The sequence below is a fragment of the Vidua chalybeata genome, chromosome 4 (genome assembly GCF_026979565.1).
Source record: "Vidua chalybeata isolate OUT-0048 chromosome 4, bVidCha1 merged haplotype, whole genome shotgun sequence".
Classification (NCBI taxonomy): domain Eukaryota; kingdom Metazoa; phylum Chordata; class Aves; order Passeriformes; family Viduidae; genus Vidua; species Vidua chalybeata.
This window is the reverse complement of record NC_071533.1, coordinates 72,531,465-72,546,603: the sequence shown is the minus strand read 5'-3', so window position 1 is coordinate 72,546,603 and position 15,139 is coordinate 72,531,465. Positions and strand designations below refer to the sequence as shown.

General features: G+C 55.5%; 1 protein-coding gene across 6 annotated transcripts in view; it reads right to left on the bottom strand.

Moving 5' to 3' along the window:
• Positions 1–14,915, bottom strand: part of ALMS1 (ALMS1 centrosome and basal body associated protein) — a 62,095-nt gene extending 47,180 nt beyond the window's left edge. For all 6 annotated transcript variants that reach the window (XM_053940308.1, XM_053940309.1, XM_053940310.1 and 3 more), the window contains exons 1-2: positions 14,803–14,915; positions 5,104–5,269 (exon numbers count right to left, since the gene is read on the bottom strand). In XM_053940308.1, coding sequence (XP_053796283.1) covers positions 5,104–5,269; positions 14,803–14,835 — 199 coding nt within the window. In that variant the 5' untranslated portion in view covers positions 14,836–14,915. The remainder of the gene's footprint in view (positions 1–5,103; positions 5,270–14,802) is intronic.
• Positions 14,916–15,139: the final 224 nt, after the last annotated feature.

Genomic DNA, 15,139 nt, shown 5'->3' with positions numbered 1-15,139 from the left:
CCAGATGTTGCCAATCTTTTGTGTACACAGATTAATAAAGTAGATGTGCATATACAGACACATACACACTCCCCATAAATCACAACAGTTGGCTGATAAATGAGTGCTTTCAGCTCTGTCATACCAACAAAAACCTAAGTGCCACTCGACATTTGTTTTAAGAAACTCAAACAGATGAAAAAGTGACTGAACATTCTCCAGGAAACTCTCATGGCACCGAGGCCCTTCCAGAGCCGTTCCTTCCCTGCCCTAAAGGAACTCCAGAAACCCCAAACTCCTCCAGAGGAGCTCGAGGATGGGGCAGGGATTTGCCAAGCAACAAAAACCTTCAGCAGAGGGCAGGGAAGGGAGGGCAGTGTCCCAGGCCAGGCTGGGCACTGGGAGCACCCTGGGACGGTGGGAGGTGTCCCTGCCATGGATGGGGTGGCCCTGGATGGGCTTTGAGCCCCTCCAATCCAACCATTCCCAGCTCAACCATTCCCAACCCAATCCCAACCCAACCATTCCCAGCTCAACCATTCCCAGCCCATTCCCAACCCAACCATTCCCAGCTCAACCATTCCCAACCCAACCATTCCCAGCTCAACCATTCCCAACCCAAAGCATTCCCAGCTCAGCCATTCCCAGCCCAAACCATTCCCAGCCCAAACCATTCCTAACCCAATCAATTCCCAGACCAAACCATTCCCAACCCAACCGTTCCCAGCTCAACCATTCCCAACCCATTCCCAGCCCAAACCATTCCCAGCTCAGCCATTCCCAACCAAAACCATTCCCAGCCCAACCATTCCCAGTCCTTCCTGAGGGGAAGCAGCAGGAACCAGCAGGACAAGGAAAATCACTCATTTCAGGATCAGACCTCACACACCAAACACCTGCAGAGCTGTGCCCTCACACTGGGATCCCTCACCTGGTCCCACACTGGGATCCCTCACCTGATCCCACACTGGGATCCTTCACCTGATCCCACACTGGGATCCCTCACCTGATCCCACACTCCTCACAGATCCATGACCTGCCCTCACACTGGGATCCCTCACCTGATCCCTGGCTTCTCCTATGAGTACTCCAGTTTTGCCATGTGGCAGGGATCTGCTGGGGCTGACAGCTCCACTTTCCCAGGGATTCCAGGGATCTGCTGGGGCTGACAGCTCCACTTTCCCAGGGATTCCAGGGATCTGCTGGGGCTGACAGCTCCACTTTCCCAGGGATTCCAGGGATCTGCTGGGGCTGACAGCTCCACTTTCCCAGGGATTCCAGGGATCTGCTGGGGCTGACAGCTCCACCTTCCCAGGGATTCCCCTCAGAACTGGGGTGGTGAGAGCTGGCTTGAAGCAGCAGATGATGACAGGGCCAGGAGAGAAGGGAGAGGGAACAAAGGGACAGGAAAAGGAGAGGCAGCAAGGTTGAGATTTGCAGCAGGCACGTTCTCCATGGACATGCACCCTTGCAGCTCGCTCCCTGCAGTGGAGAGGCACCTCAAGGAGCTCAGTAAAGAGCATTTCACAGGGCTACAAACCCCATTTAGTGATTATGTAACACAGAATTAGCTATTCTGTAGACCCCAAACACAGCCCTGTCCCAGGCTCTCCCTCCTTTGGCTCTTCCACCTCTCACAGCACACAAACCTCCTGTTTGTCAGTGCCTGCTTTCCTCTGGGGACACAGATCCTGGGGCACATTTGGGGTGCTCAGGAGGGACCCTGGGGCACATTTGGGGTGCTCAGGACAGTTCCTGGAGCACATCTGGGATGCCCAGCATGGACCCTGGGGCACATTTGGATGCTCAGGAGGGATCCTGGGGCACATTTGGGGTGCTCAGGGTGGATCCTGGGGCACATTTGGGATGCTCAGGGTGGATCCTGGGGCACATCTGGGATGCCCAGCACGGACCCTGGGGCACATTTGGGACGCTCAGGAGGGATCCTGAGGCAGGCACATTTGGGGTGCCCAGGAAGGATCCTGGAGCACATTTGGGGTGCCCAGGAAGGATCCTGGAGCACATTTGGGGTGCCCAGGACAGCTCCTGGGGCACATTTGGGATGCTCAGGAGGGATCCTGGGGCAGGCACATTTGGGGTGCCCAGGAAGGATCCTGGGGCACATTTGGGGTGCCCAGGAGGGCTCAGGTGGCTGGGCTCAGCCTGAGGCAGGCCTGGAGCAGCAGCCTGGGCTGGAAGCAGGCAGTGACATCAGTGCTGCTGTCCCCGAGCTCCTCGTGTCAAAACTGGGATCCTTCCTGCTGTCACTGTGAAGGCCAAAAGCCTCCTCAGAGGAGGTCAGCAGGCAGGCAAGGCTGGGCCTGTGACTTGTTCTCCCAGCCTGCTGACAAGTCTGAATGCCACAGTCAAGCTGCCATTTGGGGGATAAAAAAGGAAGGCAAAACAAAAACAAAGCCCAGGCTCTGTCAAGCTGTTCCACGGAGCAGCAGGAGCACTTCAGGACAACTGTCATTGTCACTCCTCCCCTCCTGACATGAAAGCCAAGACACTTTTTGAGGAGGAGAAGAAGAAATAAGTGAATATTGCAGCTATGGCTTCCTTCCCCCTCACCTCTCCTCCCGTACCTGGGAATTCAGAGCACACACAAAGCCTGCAGCCCCTCTCTAGAGAGCAGCAGATGAAACTGCAGAGGAGAGGCTTCTCACAGCTTTTAGCACACCACAGAGCCTTCTGCTTGCTCCTTAATTCCAGCTGCACTGGAAACACAAAGCTGGACAAATATCAAGGAGTTTTCCTTGATTAAATGGCTTCCAGTTGTGCAAATAACAACACTGGGGGAAAGGGCTGTAAAACACCTGAAACACAGGAATCCTGCCAGAGGATGGGCAGGGCTGTAAAACACCTGGAACACAGGAATCCTGCCAGAGGATGGGCAGGGACAAAACACCTGAAACACAGGAATCCTGCCAGAGGATGGGCAGGGATGTAAAACACCTGAAACACAGGAATCCTGCCAGAGGATGGGCAGGGATGTAAAACACCTGAAACACAGGAATCCTGCCAGAGGATGGGCAGGGATGTAAAACACCTGGAACACAGGAATCCTGCCAGAGGATGGGCAGGGATGTAAAACACCTGGAACACAGGAATCCTGCCAGAGGATGGGCAGGGCTGTAAAACACCTGAAACACAGGAATCCTGCCAGAGGATGGGCAGGGACAAAACACCTGAAACACAGGAATCCTGCCAGAGGATGGGCAGGGACAAAACACCTGAAACACAGGAATCCTGCCAGAGGATGGGCAGGGCTGTAAAACACCTGAAACACAGGAATCCTGCCAGAGGATGGGCAGGGACAAAACACCTGAAACACAGGAATCCTGCCAGAGGATGGGCAGGGCTGTAAAACACCTGAAACACAGGAATCCTCACAGAGGATGGGCAGGGCTGTAAAACACCTGGAACACAGGAATCCTGCCAGAGGATGGGCAGGGCTGTAAAACACCTGCAACACAGGAATCCTCACAGAGGATGGGCAGGGACAAGGCATGGCCAACCCTCCATGTCCTCCCACTTTCCAAGATCTGTCCTGAACCTCACTTTCCTACCAACATGGGGATTTATTCACTATCCAGCTCCCTGTGATGCACACACAGCTTTTAACCACCACGCTGCCTGCACACCCAACTCTGAGGCACCCCAGGATGGCTTTCACTCCATGAAGGAGAAAAGCCCTTCAAAACCATCTGCCAGGCAGCTGCAGATGTCCAGCAGGCAGCAGCTCCCTGGGGCTGTGAATGAACTCAGCCACGAGCAGCCTGTGCTGTGCCCCCTCTCCCTGTCCCCTCACTGCCTGCCCTGTTTGTGTGAAACAAACCTGGCAGGAGGTGCAAACAGGAACCTTTTCATCCAGAAGTTACCAAAAGCCAATTTAATCTCTGCAGTGAATGTTACAGGAGACACCAGGGACAGCCCTCGGGGTGACACCCACAGTGGCAGGGACTGAGCCTCAGAGGGTTTGGGATGAACAGAATCCACCCAAGATGTTCCTTCTCCTCTTGCAGGCTCCTTCACCAAGGATGGAGCAAAATCATCTCAAAAACTGATGAAAATCACCAGGAGCTTCGCATTAAAAAAATATAAAAGTCAAATTCATAAACCCATCAGGAGCTGCTAGGAGGAAATTCCCAAGGCAAATTTAACTCCATGCCCTTCAAGTGGTGTTTAACTCCCAAACAAAACCCCAAAAAGCAGCTGCACACAGGCAAGTGGCACAGGGAATGGCAAATGGCACAGCTGAACCTGCAGTTAACTGTAAGCACAGAAGGTTTATGTAAAAATACCACAGTTGTGTTTTCTGCCTCTCCATAATTGTGTTTGTTTGTGAAGAAACACCACTGGTGTAGGGACAGGCACCTTCATTCCCAATTTCAGGCACACCTGGGAAGGGGAGTCACAAAAGGAATATCCTCATGGGCAGGGGAACTGTGGCTCTGCAGAGGGATCAGTGCAAAAAGAACCACCCTGGGCTGAGGAACTGCATTTTCAGCTTGTGTGGCACCAGGATGCTCTGGCTCCTCGGGGCAATGAATGCAACCAAGGAAGCACAAAGGTGAAATATTAAATGCTGGAGTTTCTCAAGCCTTCTCTGAGTGACCTGCTGGGATGGGGTGTGAGGAGGAGCAGTGGGGCAGGGACCCTGGCTGGAGTCGAGTGTTAGAACTGGAAATCTCAGCAGCTGCAGCGACAGAAACTGCACCCAAACCCAGGGGTAGCAATGAGGAACAAAAACCATGGAATGGCTCGGGCAGGAGGGATTTTAAAGATATTTCAAAGCTATTTCATTCCTCCCCCTGCCATGGACACCTTCCCCCGCCCAGCCTGACCTCGGGCACTGCCAGGGGTGCAAGCTGCACTCAGGTTCCTTCTGAACTCCACAGGAAAACAAAGCAAAGCTTTGCCTGGCACAAAAGGAACCTGCTCGTGGCACAAGATCCAGGGAAGGCACTCAAACCCTGCACCTCATCCTGAGGGGGGCTTTGACAACAGCATCACCCCAGGCACCCTTGGTAAAGCCCATTCCTCGCTGAAGAAAGGTCAAATGCAGGCTGGGGTCGACTGAACAGTGCAATGCTCGTTGTGTGGCAATCCCTCTGCACATACCCAGGGGTGAGGCAGGGCCTGGAGCTCCAGAAGCTTCTGCTGAGGGCAGCAGCCCTTCCTCCAGCGTGGGCAGCTCGGACAGCTCCCTCCTGGCACAGCTCAGGCCCAGCTGGGTGTCCCAGGAGCAGCTGCTCCCCAGCTCTGCTGCCAGCCAGAACCACGGCTCCTGGGGAGGAAACGTGCTCCATCATCATCATCATCATCATCATCATCATCATCAACCACTGCTCCTGGGGAGAAAACACTGCTCCATCATCATCATCATCACCATCATCATCATCATCATCATCCACGGCTCCTGGGGAGGAAACACGCTCCATCATCATCATCATCATCATCATCATCAACCATGGCTCCTGGGGAGGAAACACGCTCCATCATCATCATCATCATCATCATCATCATCATCAACCATGGCTCCTGGGGAGGAAACGTGCTCCATCATCATCATCATCATCATCAACCACGGCTCCTGGGGAGGAAACACGCTCCATCATCATCATCATCATCATCATCATCAACCATGGCTCCTGGGGAGGAAACGTGCTCCATCATCATCATCATCATCATCAACCACGGCTCCTGGGGAGGAAACACTGCTCCATCATCATCATCATCATCATCATCATCCATGGCTCCTGGGGAGGAAACACGCTCCATCATCATCATCATCATCATCATCATCCATGGCTCCTGGGGAGGAAACACGCTCCATCATCATCATCATCATCATCATCATCAACCATGGCTCCTGGGGAGGAAACGTGCTCCATCATCATCATCATCATCATCATCATCACCATCATCAACCACGGCTCCTGGGGAGGAAACATGCTCCATCATCATCATCATCATCATCATCATCATCATCACCATCATCAACCACGGCTCCTGGGGAGGAAACATGCTCCATCATCATCATCATCATCATCATCATCATCATCATCATCCACGGCTCCTGGGGAGGAAACGTGCTCCATCATCATCATCATCATCATCATCAACCACGGCTCCTGGGGAGGAAACGTGCTCCATCATCATCATCATCATCATCATCATCATCATCATCAACCACTGCTCCTGGGGAGAAAACACTGCTCCATCATCATCATCATCATCATCATCATCATCAACCACGGCTCCTGGGGAGGAAACATGCTCCATCATCATCATCATCATCATCATCATCATCAACCACGGCTCCTGGGGAGGAAACGTGCTCCATCATCATCATCATCACCATCATCAACCACGGCTCCTGGGGAGGAAACATGCTCCATCATCATCATCATCATCATCATCATCATCATCATCATCATCAACCACTGCTCCTGGGGAGAAAACACTGCTCCATCATCATCATCATCATCATCATCATCATCACCATCATCAACCACGGCTCCTGGGGAGGAAACGTGCTCCATCATCATCATCATCATCATCATCATCATCACCATCATCAACCACGGCTCCTGGGGAGGAAACATGCTCCATCATCATCATCATCATCACCTGTGAGACTGAGAGAAGCAACCACTGATTCTGAACGGGATTTCATGCACAAACGCTCAGCTGGAGTGTGAAAGGCCCGAGAGTCGTTAATGACAGCAGGAAGTCACTAATTACCGCAGGAAGTCACTAATTACCGCAGGAAGTCACTAATGGCAGCAGGAAGTCATTAATGACAGCAGGAAATCACTAATGACAGCAGGAAGTCATTAATGACAGCAGGAAATCATTAATGACAGCAGGAAGTCATTAATGACAGCAGGAAGTCATTAATGACAGCAGGAAGTCACTAATGACAGCAGGAAGTCATTAATGACAGCAGGAAGTCACTAATGACAGCAGGAAGTCACTAATGACAGCAGGAAGTTATTAATGACAGCAGGAAGTCATTAATGAAAGCAGGAAGTCACTAATGACAACAGGAAGTCACTAATTACAACAGGAAATCACTAATGACAGCAGGAAGCCATTAATGGCAGTAGGAAGTCACTAATTACAGCAGGAAGTCATTAATGACAGCAGGAAGTCACTAATTACCGCAGGAAGTCACTAATGACAGCAGGAAGTCACTAATGACAGCAGGGAGGTGCCAGAACTCCGGGAGCCCAGCAGTGCCCCTGCTGCACTGCTCTGCCTTTGGAGGCACTGCCAGGGGCTGCAGCTCCTCTCTGCTGCTGCACAGCCAGAACTTTGGCACAAGCAGCTGGAAATCCAGTTCTTTTCCTCAGACCAGGCTGGTATCGCTCAGCCTTTCCACACCTGAGGGCTGAGGGAATTCTCAGAGCAATTCGACCTTTGGCAGCACATACAGCACACCAGCTGTGGGAAATGGAACTTTTTTTTTTTTTTTTTTTTTTTGTTCAAGAGAGAGGGGGAAATGGATTTGTAGAGAATTCTCAAAGCCTGGCAGAAGGCCCACACAGTGTGCAAACCTTGAGATAAGAAATGCTGACCTAGACATGCCATGGAATGGGACAGACATTGTTGAGAAATGGAGCTAGAAACAAGTTTCAAAGGATGGCCTTACAAATAAAACTAGATACTTTGGAGAAAAACAGAACTGTGAAAGATGCATTGTAGTGGGACCCATGAGGGGTAATTTTGGATGATTGGCTTTAAGGCATTTACAGCATGGTGTGGCTAAAGCTGATAGGCCAAGAAATGCTTATAGTATTGTAATTAAGAAATAGTTGGTTTCTGATAGTAATTATAACATCTGTATTGTCTCACCCTTCACATGAAACTGAAAATGGAATAAATGGTTTTTTTCAGTTGCCCCAGCTCTGGGTCAGAAAAAGGCTTAATCCAACACCAGGTACCAGGGGAAGCTGCCCTGAGCTCAGGGAAATTCCCCTCTGGCAGCCTGGGGACCCAGCACTGAACAGCTTTTCTGAACACCCAGGGCCAGCAGGCTCCCACACACGGACCATCCCCGGGCAAGCAGCAGCTCTGGGACACAGAAACGTGGCAGGAACGGAGCTGGCAGCCTGGGGAATGCCAGGGAGGGTGATGTGACGTGGGGACAGCAGAAGCCAAGGGTGCCAGGCTGAAAAGGATGTCCCAGAATGACTGAGAGAACACAGAACACAGAGCTGTGCCAAGGGAAACGCAATTCAAAATCATGGAAGCCTTGATCCCCGAGGCTGGAAAAGCTCTCCTGTGCCCAATCCCTCCTGTCCCCAGCCCAGAGCTCTGAGTGCCACCTCCAGCCCTTCCCTGGACACCTCCAGGGATGGGGGCTCCACCATAACCTCAAGCAAAGCTCGTCCCCTCCTGGACACTTCCCATCCAGCCTCAGCCGTGCTGTCCCAAGCTCCAGGGGCAGCTCCCTGGATAAAGCAGCCAGGAATAATCCCTCCTTCTCAGGGGGGCAGCAGCACACTCTGCTGCGTTATTCCAGCTTTAATCCCCGTTCCAGAGAGCCCCACTGAGGAAATAACCTGGGTAAGAAATTGCCCCACGCTAGCACTGGGTGTACCAGGGCACACAACGAGGCAGCTGCAAGCAGGAGGAAAGATTTACTAAATGAGTGTAATCATCTCTGAGGGCTCCCACATAATTTAAACCAAATGAAGAAAATTTAACAACGTTTTTCGTCCTGAAATTCAATACATCGCTTCTGCTGCTAAATACATAAAGAGGGGTAAAGACAGAAATAAAGCTGAACAACTACAGCCACCCCCACAGCACACAGCACCATGAATTAGAGAGCTGGAAAAGCAGCTCTGAACCCAGGCTGCAGTTCAGGGACAGAAATATGAATGTTATGGGTTTTGAACCACTGTCAGCATCCAGGTTATTCCTCCTTACGTTATCCTGCCCCACAGACCACTGGAAATACCCCACAGCAGAACAAAGCAAAAACCCAGGGAGAGAAGGGAAGGAGCTCTCCCCAGGGAAGTGATGGCAACGGCCTGATCTGCCAGGACATCAGAAACACCCTCTGACTGCTGCCAGCAGCCCAGCCCAGCCCCGTGAACCCCACAGGCACACGTGGCTCCAGGGACTGAGTCCAGCACTCCCTGGGCAGCCTGCCCCAGCCTGACAACCCTTTCTGGGAAGGAATCTTCCCCAGTTTCCAACCTAAACCCGCCCTGGCACCGCCTGGGGCTGCTCCCCCTGCCCTGGTGTTTGCCACACGGGACACTCCAACTGCCCTGCACTTGGGCATTGCTTCCTGCCCAAAGTGAACGAGGCACTAACCTAACCCTGGGAAAGCTGTCCGTGCTGGCCTCATCTCCCGTGGGCCTTGGGAAGCGCAGGGATTGCTGCACAAAAGCAGCTCAGAATTGGCCCATGTGCTGGTGGTGGTGCCTGGGGGGCAGGAGGGCATGGGTGGTTTGGGTCTGGGGAGCACTGCTGGCACCCCAGTCATGGCTAGAGCGAGCTGCAGCCTCAGCAGTTTGAGTAACAGAGTTAATGTCAGCACAAATCAGAGCTCAGTGAAGCTGAATGAACCTCTCCAGCCTGGCCTGGCTCTTCCCGAGTGCAGTGAGAGCCCGGGGCCACTGGGAGTCAGCAGCCACTGCTGCAGGGCAGGGACAGGGACAAACAGGAGCTCACCTGGCAACCAGGGATCCGCCTGGAGCACCAGGGATCCAGCTGGGAGCACCAGGGATCCAGCTGGGAGCACCAGGGATCCAGCTGGGAGCACCAGGGATCCAGCTGGGAGCACCAGGGATCCGCCTGGAGCACCAGGGATCCAGCTGGGGACACCAGGGATCCGCCTGGAGCACCAGGGATCCAGCTGGGAGCACCAGGGATCCGCCTGGAGCACCAGGGATCCGCCTGGGAGCACCAGGGATCCGCCTGGAGCACCAGGGATCCAGCTGGGAGCACCAGGGATCCGCCTGGGAGCACCAGGGATCCAGCTCGGAGCACCAGGGATCCAGCTGGGAGCACCAGGGATCCGCCTGGGAGCACCAGGGATCCAGCTGGGAGCACCAGGGATCCACCTGGGAGCACCAGGGATCCACCTGGAGCACCAGGGATCCAGCTGGGAGCACCAGGGATCCGCCTGGAGCACCAGGGATCCTCCTGGGAACACCAGGGATCCTCCTGGAACACCAGGGATCCGCCTGGAGCACCAGGGATCTGCCTGGAGCACCAGGGATCCAGCTGGGAACACCAGGGATCCTCCTGGGAACACCAGGGATCCTCCTGGAACACCAGGGATCCCGCTGCTCTGCCCCAGGGACTGCGGACCTGCAGGTCCCACCCCTGTGCACCTGCAGGACCCCTCCTCTGCCTTCTCCAAGCCCTGCTGTGGCGGGGAAGCAGCACTGCCTCCTCCTCCTCCTCCTCCCAGCCCAGCCTCCTGCCCGCCCCGGGGCTCCCCCAGCTCAGGCCACCCTGCTGGCCTGTCCCTTGTCCCACACAGGGGGAGGAGTGCTCCCCTGCAGCTGCCAGGGCTGCTCTGGTGGATGCAGCCTGAGGCACAGGGGCACTGCCACCTCCCCCTGAGCTCAGGGCCAGGATTCCTCCCCTCGGTGAGCAAGGCTCTGCACTCCCCACGGCTGAAGCCCAGGGCTGCTCTGGGGCCGTTACTCCAGCTGGCCAGCCCCTGTGAATGGCAGCCCTGCCCTCCAGCCTGGCACTGTCCCCAGCTGTCACCCAGAGCCCAGCACATCCCCCTGGCACCGCCCAGCGCCAGCCCACGGACTGGCCACAGCCACAGGACCAGGGGGCTTGGAGCAGCTGGCCAGGCTGCCCTGCCTGGAAGAGACCCCAACACCCCTGCCCTGCAGTGACCCCAACATCTGCCCTGCAGTGACCACAGACATCTCCTGCCCTGCAGTGACCCCAACATCTGCCCTGCAGTGACCCCAACATCTGCCCTGCAGGGACCCCAACATCCCCTGTCCTGCAGGGACCCCAACATCCCCTGCCCTGCAGTGACCCCAACATCTGTCCTGCAGTGACCCCAACATCTGTCCTGCAGTGACCCCAACATCCCCTGTCCTGCAGGGACCCCAACATCCCCTGTCCTGCAGTGAGCACAGACATCTCCTGCCCTGCAGTGACCCCAACATCTGTCCTGCAATGACCCCAACACCCCTGCCCTGCAGTGACCCCAACATCTGTCCTGCAATGACCCCAACACCCCTGCCCTGCAGTGACCCCAACATCTGTCCTGCAGTGACCACAGACATCCCCTGTCCTGCAGTGAGCACAGACATCTCCCACTCATCACCACCTTCCAAAGAGCACTGAGGGGCCTTTTGTGGCACCAGCCACCCCAGCACCCCCAGACACACCAGTCCAGCCCTGTGCACTGGCTCTGTCCCTGGGCTCTGTCCCTGCCCAGCCCTGTCCCTGGCCTCTGTCCAGTTTATCCCAGCTCCCTTTCCTGAGCCTACACCCCACGTCACCCCCAAACTCCTCTCCAGGCACACGGGGCAGGGAGGAACATTTCGAAGCACTGTGGGGCTACCCCACTTCTGTCCAACTGAAGCTGCATTCCTCCTTCTGTTCATTCTGAACTGCTTCTTTTGGGTTTGATGCAGCAGCTCAGTCAGAAGGGGCTGTGAAAGATCAGCAGGCTCAGGCTCCTGTGGGAAGGGAGCCCACCTCCCACAGAGAAGCACACAGCAGAGGTCACAGTGCTGCAGCACCCAGGGCTGATAACCAAAGCCAGGAACTTCCCTCCACCATCAGCCCCTTCCTGGCTCACTGCAAATCAAATTTAGAGTCACCCAGGGCAGCTTTGCCATCAGGTTTCCATTCCTGTGCAAAGCCCCCTTAACTGCCTGCTGCCCAAATCTCACCTCCAACGTGAACGTGTAACAGCATTTCTGAGTTCCTTCATGGAGTGAGAAGCCACCACTCCTTCACACGCTCAGCTCTGGACCACTGAAAAAGCACTGACTATCCCCTGATTTTTCATTTATGCTTTATTTAAACTATACTTACAAGAGCTGCATTTTGCATCCCACTGTCCTGGGATGTTTTTAGGAAAAATGCTCATTCCTATGTCTTTTCCACCACTGAAATAAAAGGTACCTCTGTCAGCAGGTACCTTAGTTTGCTACTCCTATTTACCTTCAAAAAAGAAAAAGCAGAAAGCAGAATTTCAAGGAATTATGGACATTCTGGCACGTAGCCATCAACATGCAGCATTTAAGAATGAAAACCAGAATCCTGGGCCTCATTTGTCACACTCAGGTTCAGCTAAATGTAGAATCAAAAACTCGTTAGGGCCGGGCTTAAATCATCCTCAGCATCAAAAATAAACTGAGAGAGGAAATGGCCAAAGCTGATAAAGCTAGAAATGGTATAAGCAGTCAGAAGCCTCATTCTGTGGGTTACAGAATTCCTCCCCCTGTTACACTCTGATGCCCAGAACACCTTTAAATCACCATAAACTGGGACATCACTCCCAGCCTCTCCTCAGGGACCAAGAGGGAAGTGAGGGAAGTGTTGAGAAGTTGAGGGAAGTGTTGAGAAGTTTTTTAAGCCAGTTTGAACCCCAGCCCACTGCAAATCTGCGCTGGCTTCTGTCACGACGTGTGACAAAACACCCCAGAGGCCAGGACAGGTGAGCAGGGCACAGCAGCACAGGTGACTCCTGATTGCTGCTGGGCTTGGTCCCTTGGATACCCCTGGGAAACTCCAGCCTGAAGCTCCCGCCAGAGGAGACTTTCTGCAATGAGCTGAAATCCTCCCAGAACGAACAGAGGGCACAGCAGAGGTGGCAGAGCAGCCACCCTGGGCAGCAGAGGCTGCTCTGGCTGCACCTGCAGCCCCAGGGGAGCAGCAGGGCTCGGCTCCAGCTGGGATTGCCAGGGCTCAGCTCGGGTTGTCAGAGCAGCACTCGCAGCCAGGGCAAAACAAACACACAGGGGACAACGGCCACCAGGGAACAGCAGCACCTGGCACCCAAAACAGCCCACAGAAACTGGCCTGGGCTGAGCAGGACCAAGTGACACAAGAACCAGGAGGGGAACTCACTGCTCTACATCACAGCCTGGAGCCCAGGCGGCTGGGGAACTGCCCTGTAACAGCACTCACAGGAGTGTCATTTCTATTTAAATGCATGGCAGAGCAAGCAGCAGGGCAAGATCCAGCCCTGCTGCCCAGTGGCAAGCTGTCCTTCCTGAAAATTCTATTTAAATGCAGGGCAGAGCAAGCAGCAGGGCAAGATCCAGCCCTGCTGCCCTTCCTGAGAACGCCCAGGGAATCTCCTGCTGCAGAGGGCTGATGCAAACTGCACTAAGCCTCCACTGAGCTCCATGGCCATCAAAGTCAGACCTGCCTTTAGGATGTCCCAGTTATTCCCATGGCTGTTCCTGTCCCCTGTTCCAGCTTTTGTGACTTGTCCTGGTAAGACTGAACCTGCACTGGCCTGTCCTTCCTGCAGGGAATGTTTCCAGAAGTTGACAAGGCATCTACCTCAGGTTTCCACGTGGCTGGCTGCTGCACCTCTGAGCCCCTTCCTGCCTCTGGGGCTGTCACACCTTGGGACTTTCCCCCCTGAGAGCAGGGGGACAGCTACCCCCAAGTGCCAGAGCACTGCCCCACCACAGCAAGGACCTGCCCAATGCTCTCACAAGGTGCCAGCTCAGCAGGACACTGGTTCCTGCATGGCTGTGATGGGACACCAGCCCCAGGGATCTGAGCACAGCTGAGTGCACAGAGCCCTCCACGGAGAAAAGGAGGCTCCAGGGAGACCACCAGCACCTCCCAGTACTTAAAGGTGGCTTTAAAAAAAGAACAACAACTTTTTACACTGGCAGATACTGAAAAGACAAGGGGGAAGTGATTTGAATTAAAAGCTGAGAGATTTAGATGAGGTTTTGGGAATAAATCTTTCCCTGCACAGCTGGGGCTGCCCCTGGATCCCTGGCAGGATGGGCACTGGGGCTGGAGCAGCCTGGGACAGCGGGAGGTGTCCCTGCCGTGGCAGGGTGGCACTGGGTGGGATTTGAGGTGCCACCCATGCCGTGATTCCATGAGTGCAGCCCCTGTCCCTGCTCCTGTCCGCGGGGCAGAACGCGGCCCCGGGGAGCGGAGCAGCTCCTCATTACCCACCGGTAATTAGCACAGTAACAGAACACACCGCCTTTGCCCAGGAGAGCAGGGGGAATCCGGAGCCAGCGTGACTCCTGGGGGACCGGGGGGGGACACGGAGGGACCGGGGGGGACACGGAGGAACCGGGGGGGACACGGAGGGACCGGGGGGGACACGGAGGGACCGGAGACACGGAGGGACCGGGCCGGCCTCGGGCCCTGCTGGGGAGCCGGGAAGGGCTCGGGCCAACCCCTATCGGGGGTAGTGACCCCCTAAGAGCCCTTTCACGGGGCAGGAGGTGACACCGGCCCCTGTCCCAGCCCCAGCAGGGTGAGGACCCAGCGTGAGTGACCCAGCGTGGCGCACGGACACCGGGACACACGGACACCGGGACACACAGGGACACACAAACACAGACACACATGGACACAGGGACACACAAACAGGGACACACAGGGACACCGGGACACACAGGGACACACAAACACGGACACCGGAACACACACGGACACACAAACAGGGACACATGGACACACATACACACAGACATACACACACAGAGGGACACAAACACACACACACACACACACATGCACACACACACACATGCACACGCACGCAACGGCTCCGGTCGGTGAGCGGCTGCTCCCGCCCGCCCGCCCGCCTGTCCCCATGCTCACCTGAGCCTGCTGCTGCTGCTGGCCGTGCTCCATGGCGCCGGGCCGGGCCGGGCCAGGCCGTGTGTCCCCGTGTCCCCGTGTCGCCGTGTCCCCGTGTCCCGCTCTCCGCCGGGCCCGCGCGGTCGCCAGGGACTCGCGCTCGCCCCGCGCGCGCACGCGCCGGGACCGCCCCCTCCCCGCGCCGCCATTGGCCGGCGAGGGGGCGGGGCCGTGGCGCGAGCCCCCGCCTCCCGCGCGCTGATTGGCGGGCGGGGAGCGGCGGGGCGGGGCTGCCGGCAGCGCGCGCGCGCGCGGGTTTTGGCGGGCAGCGGAAGTGCCCGGATGGAGCGGGGGGGGC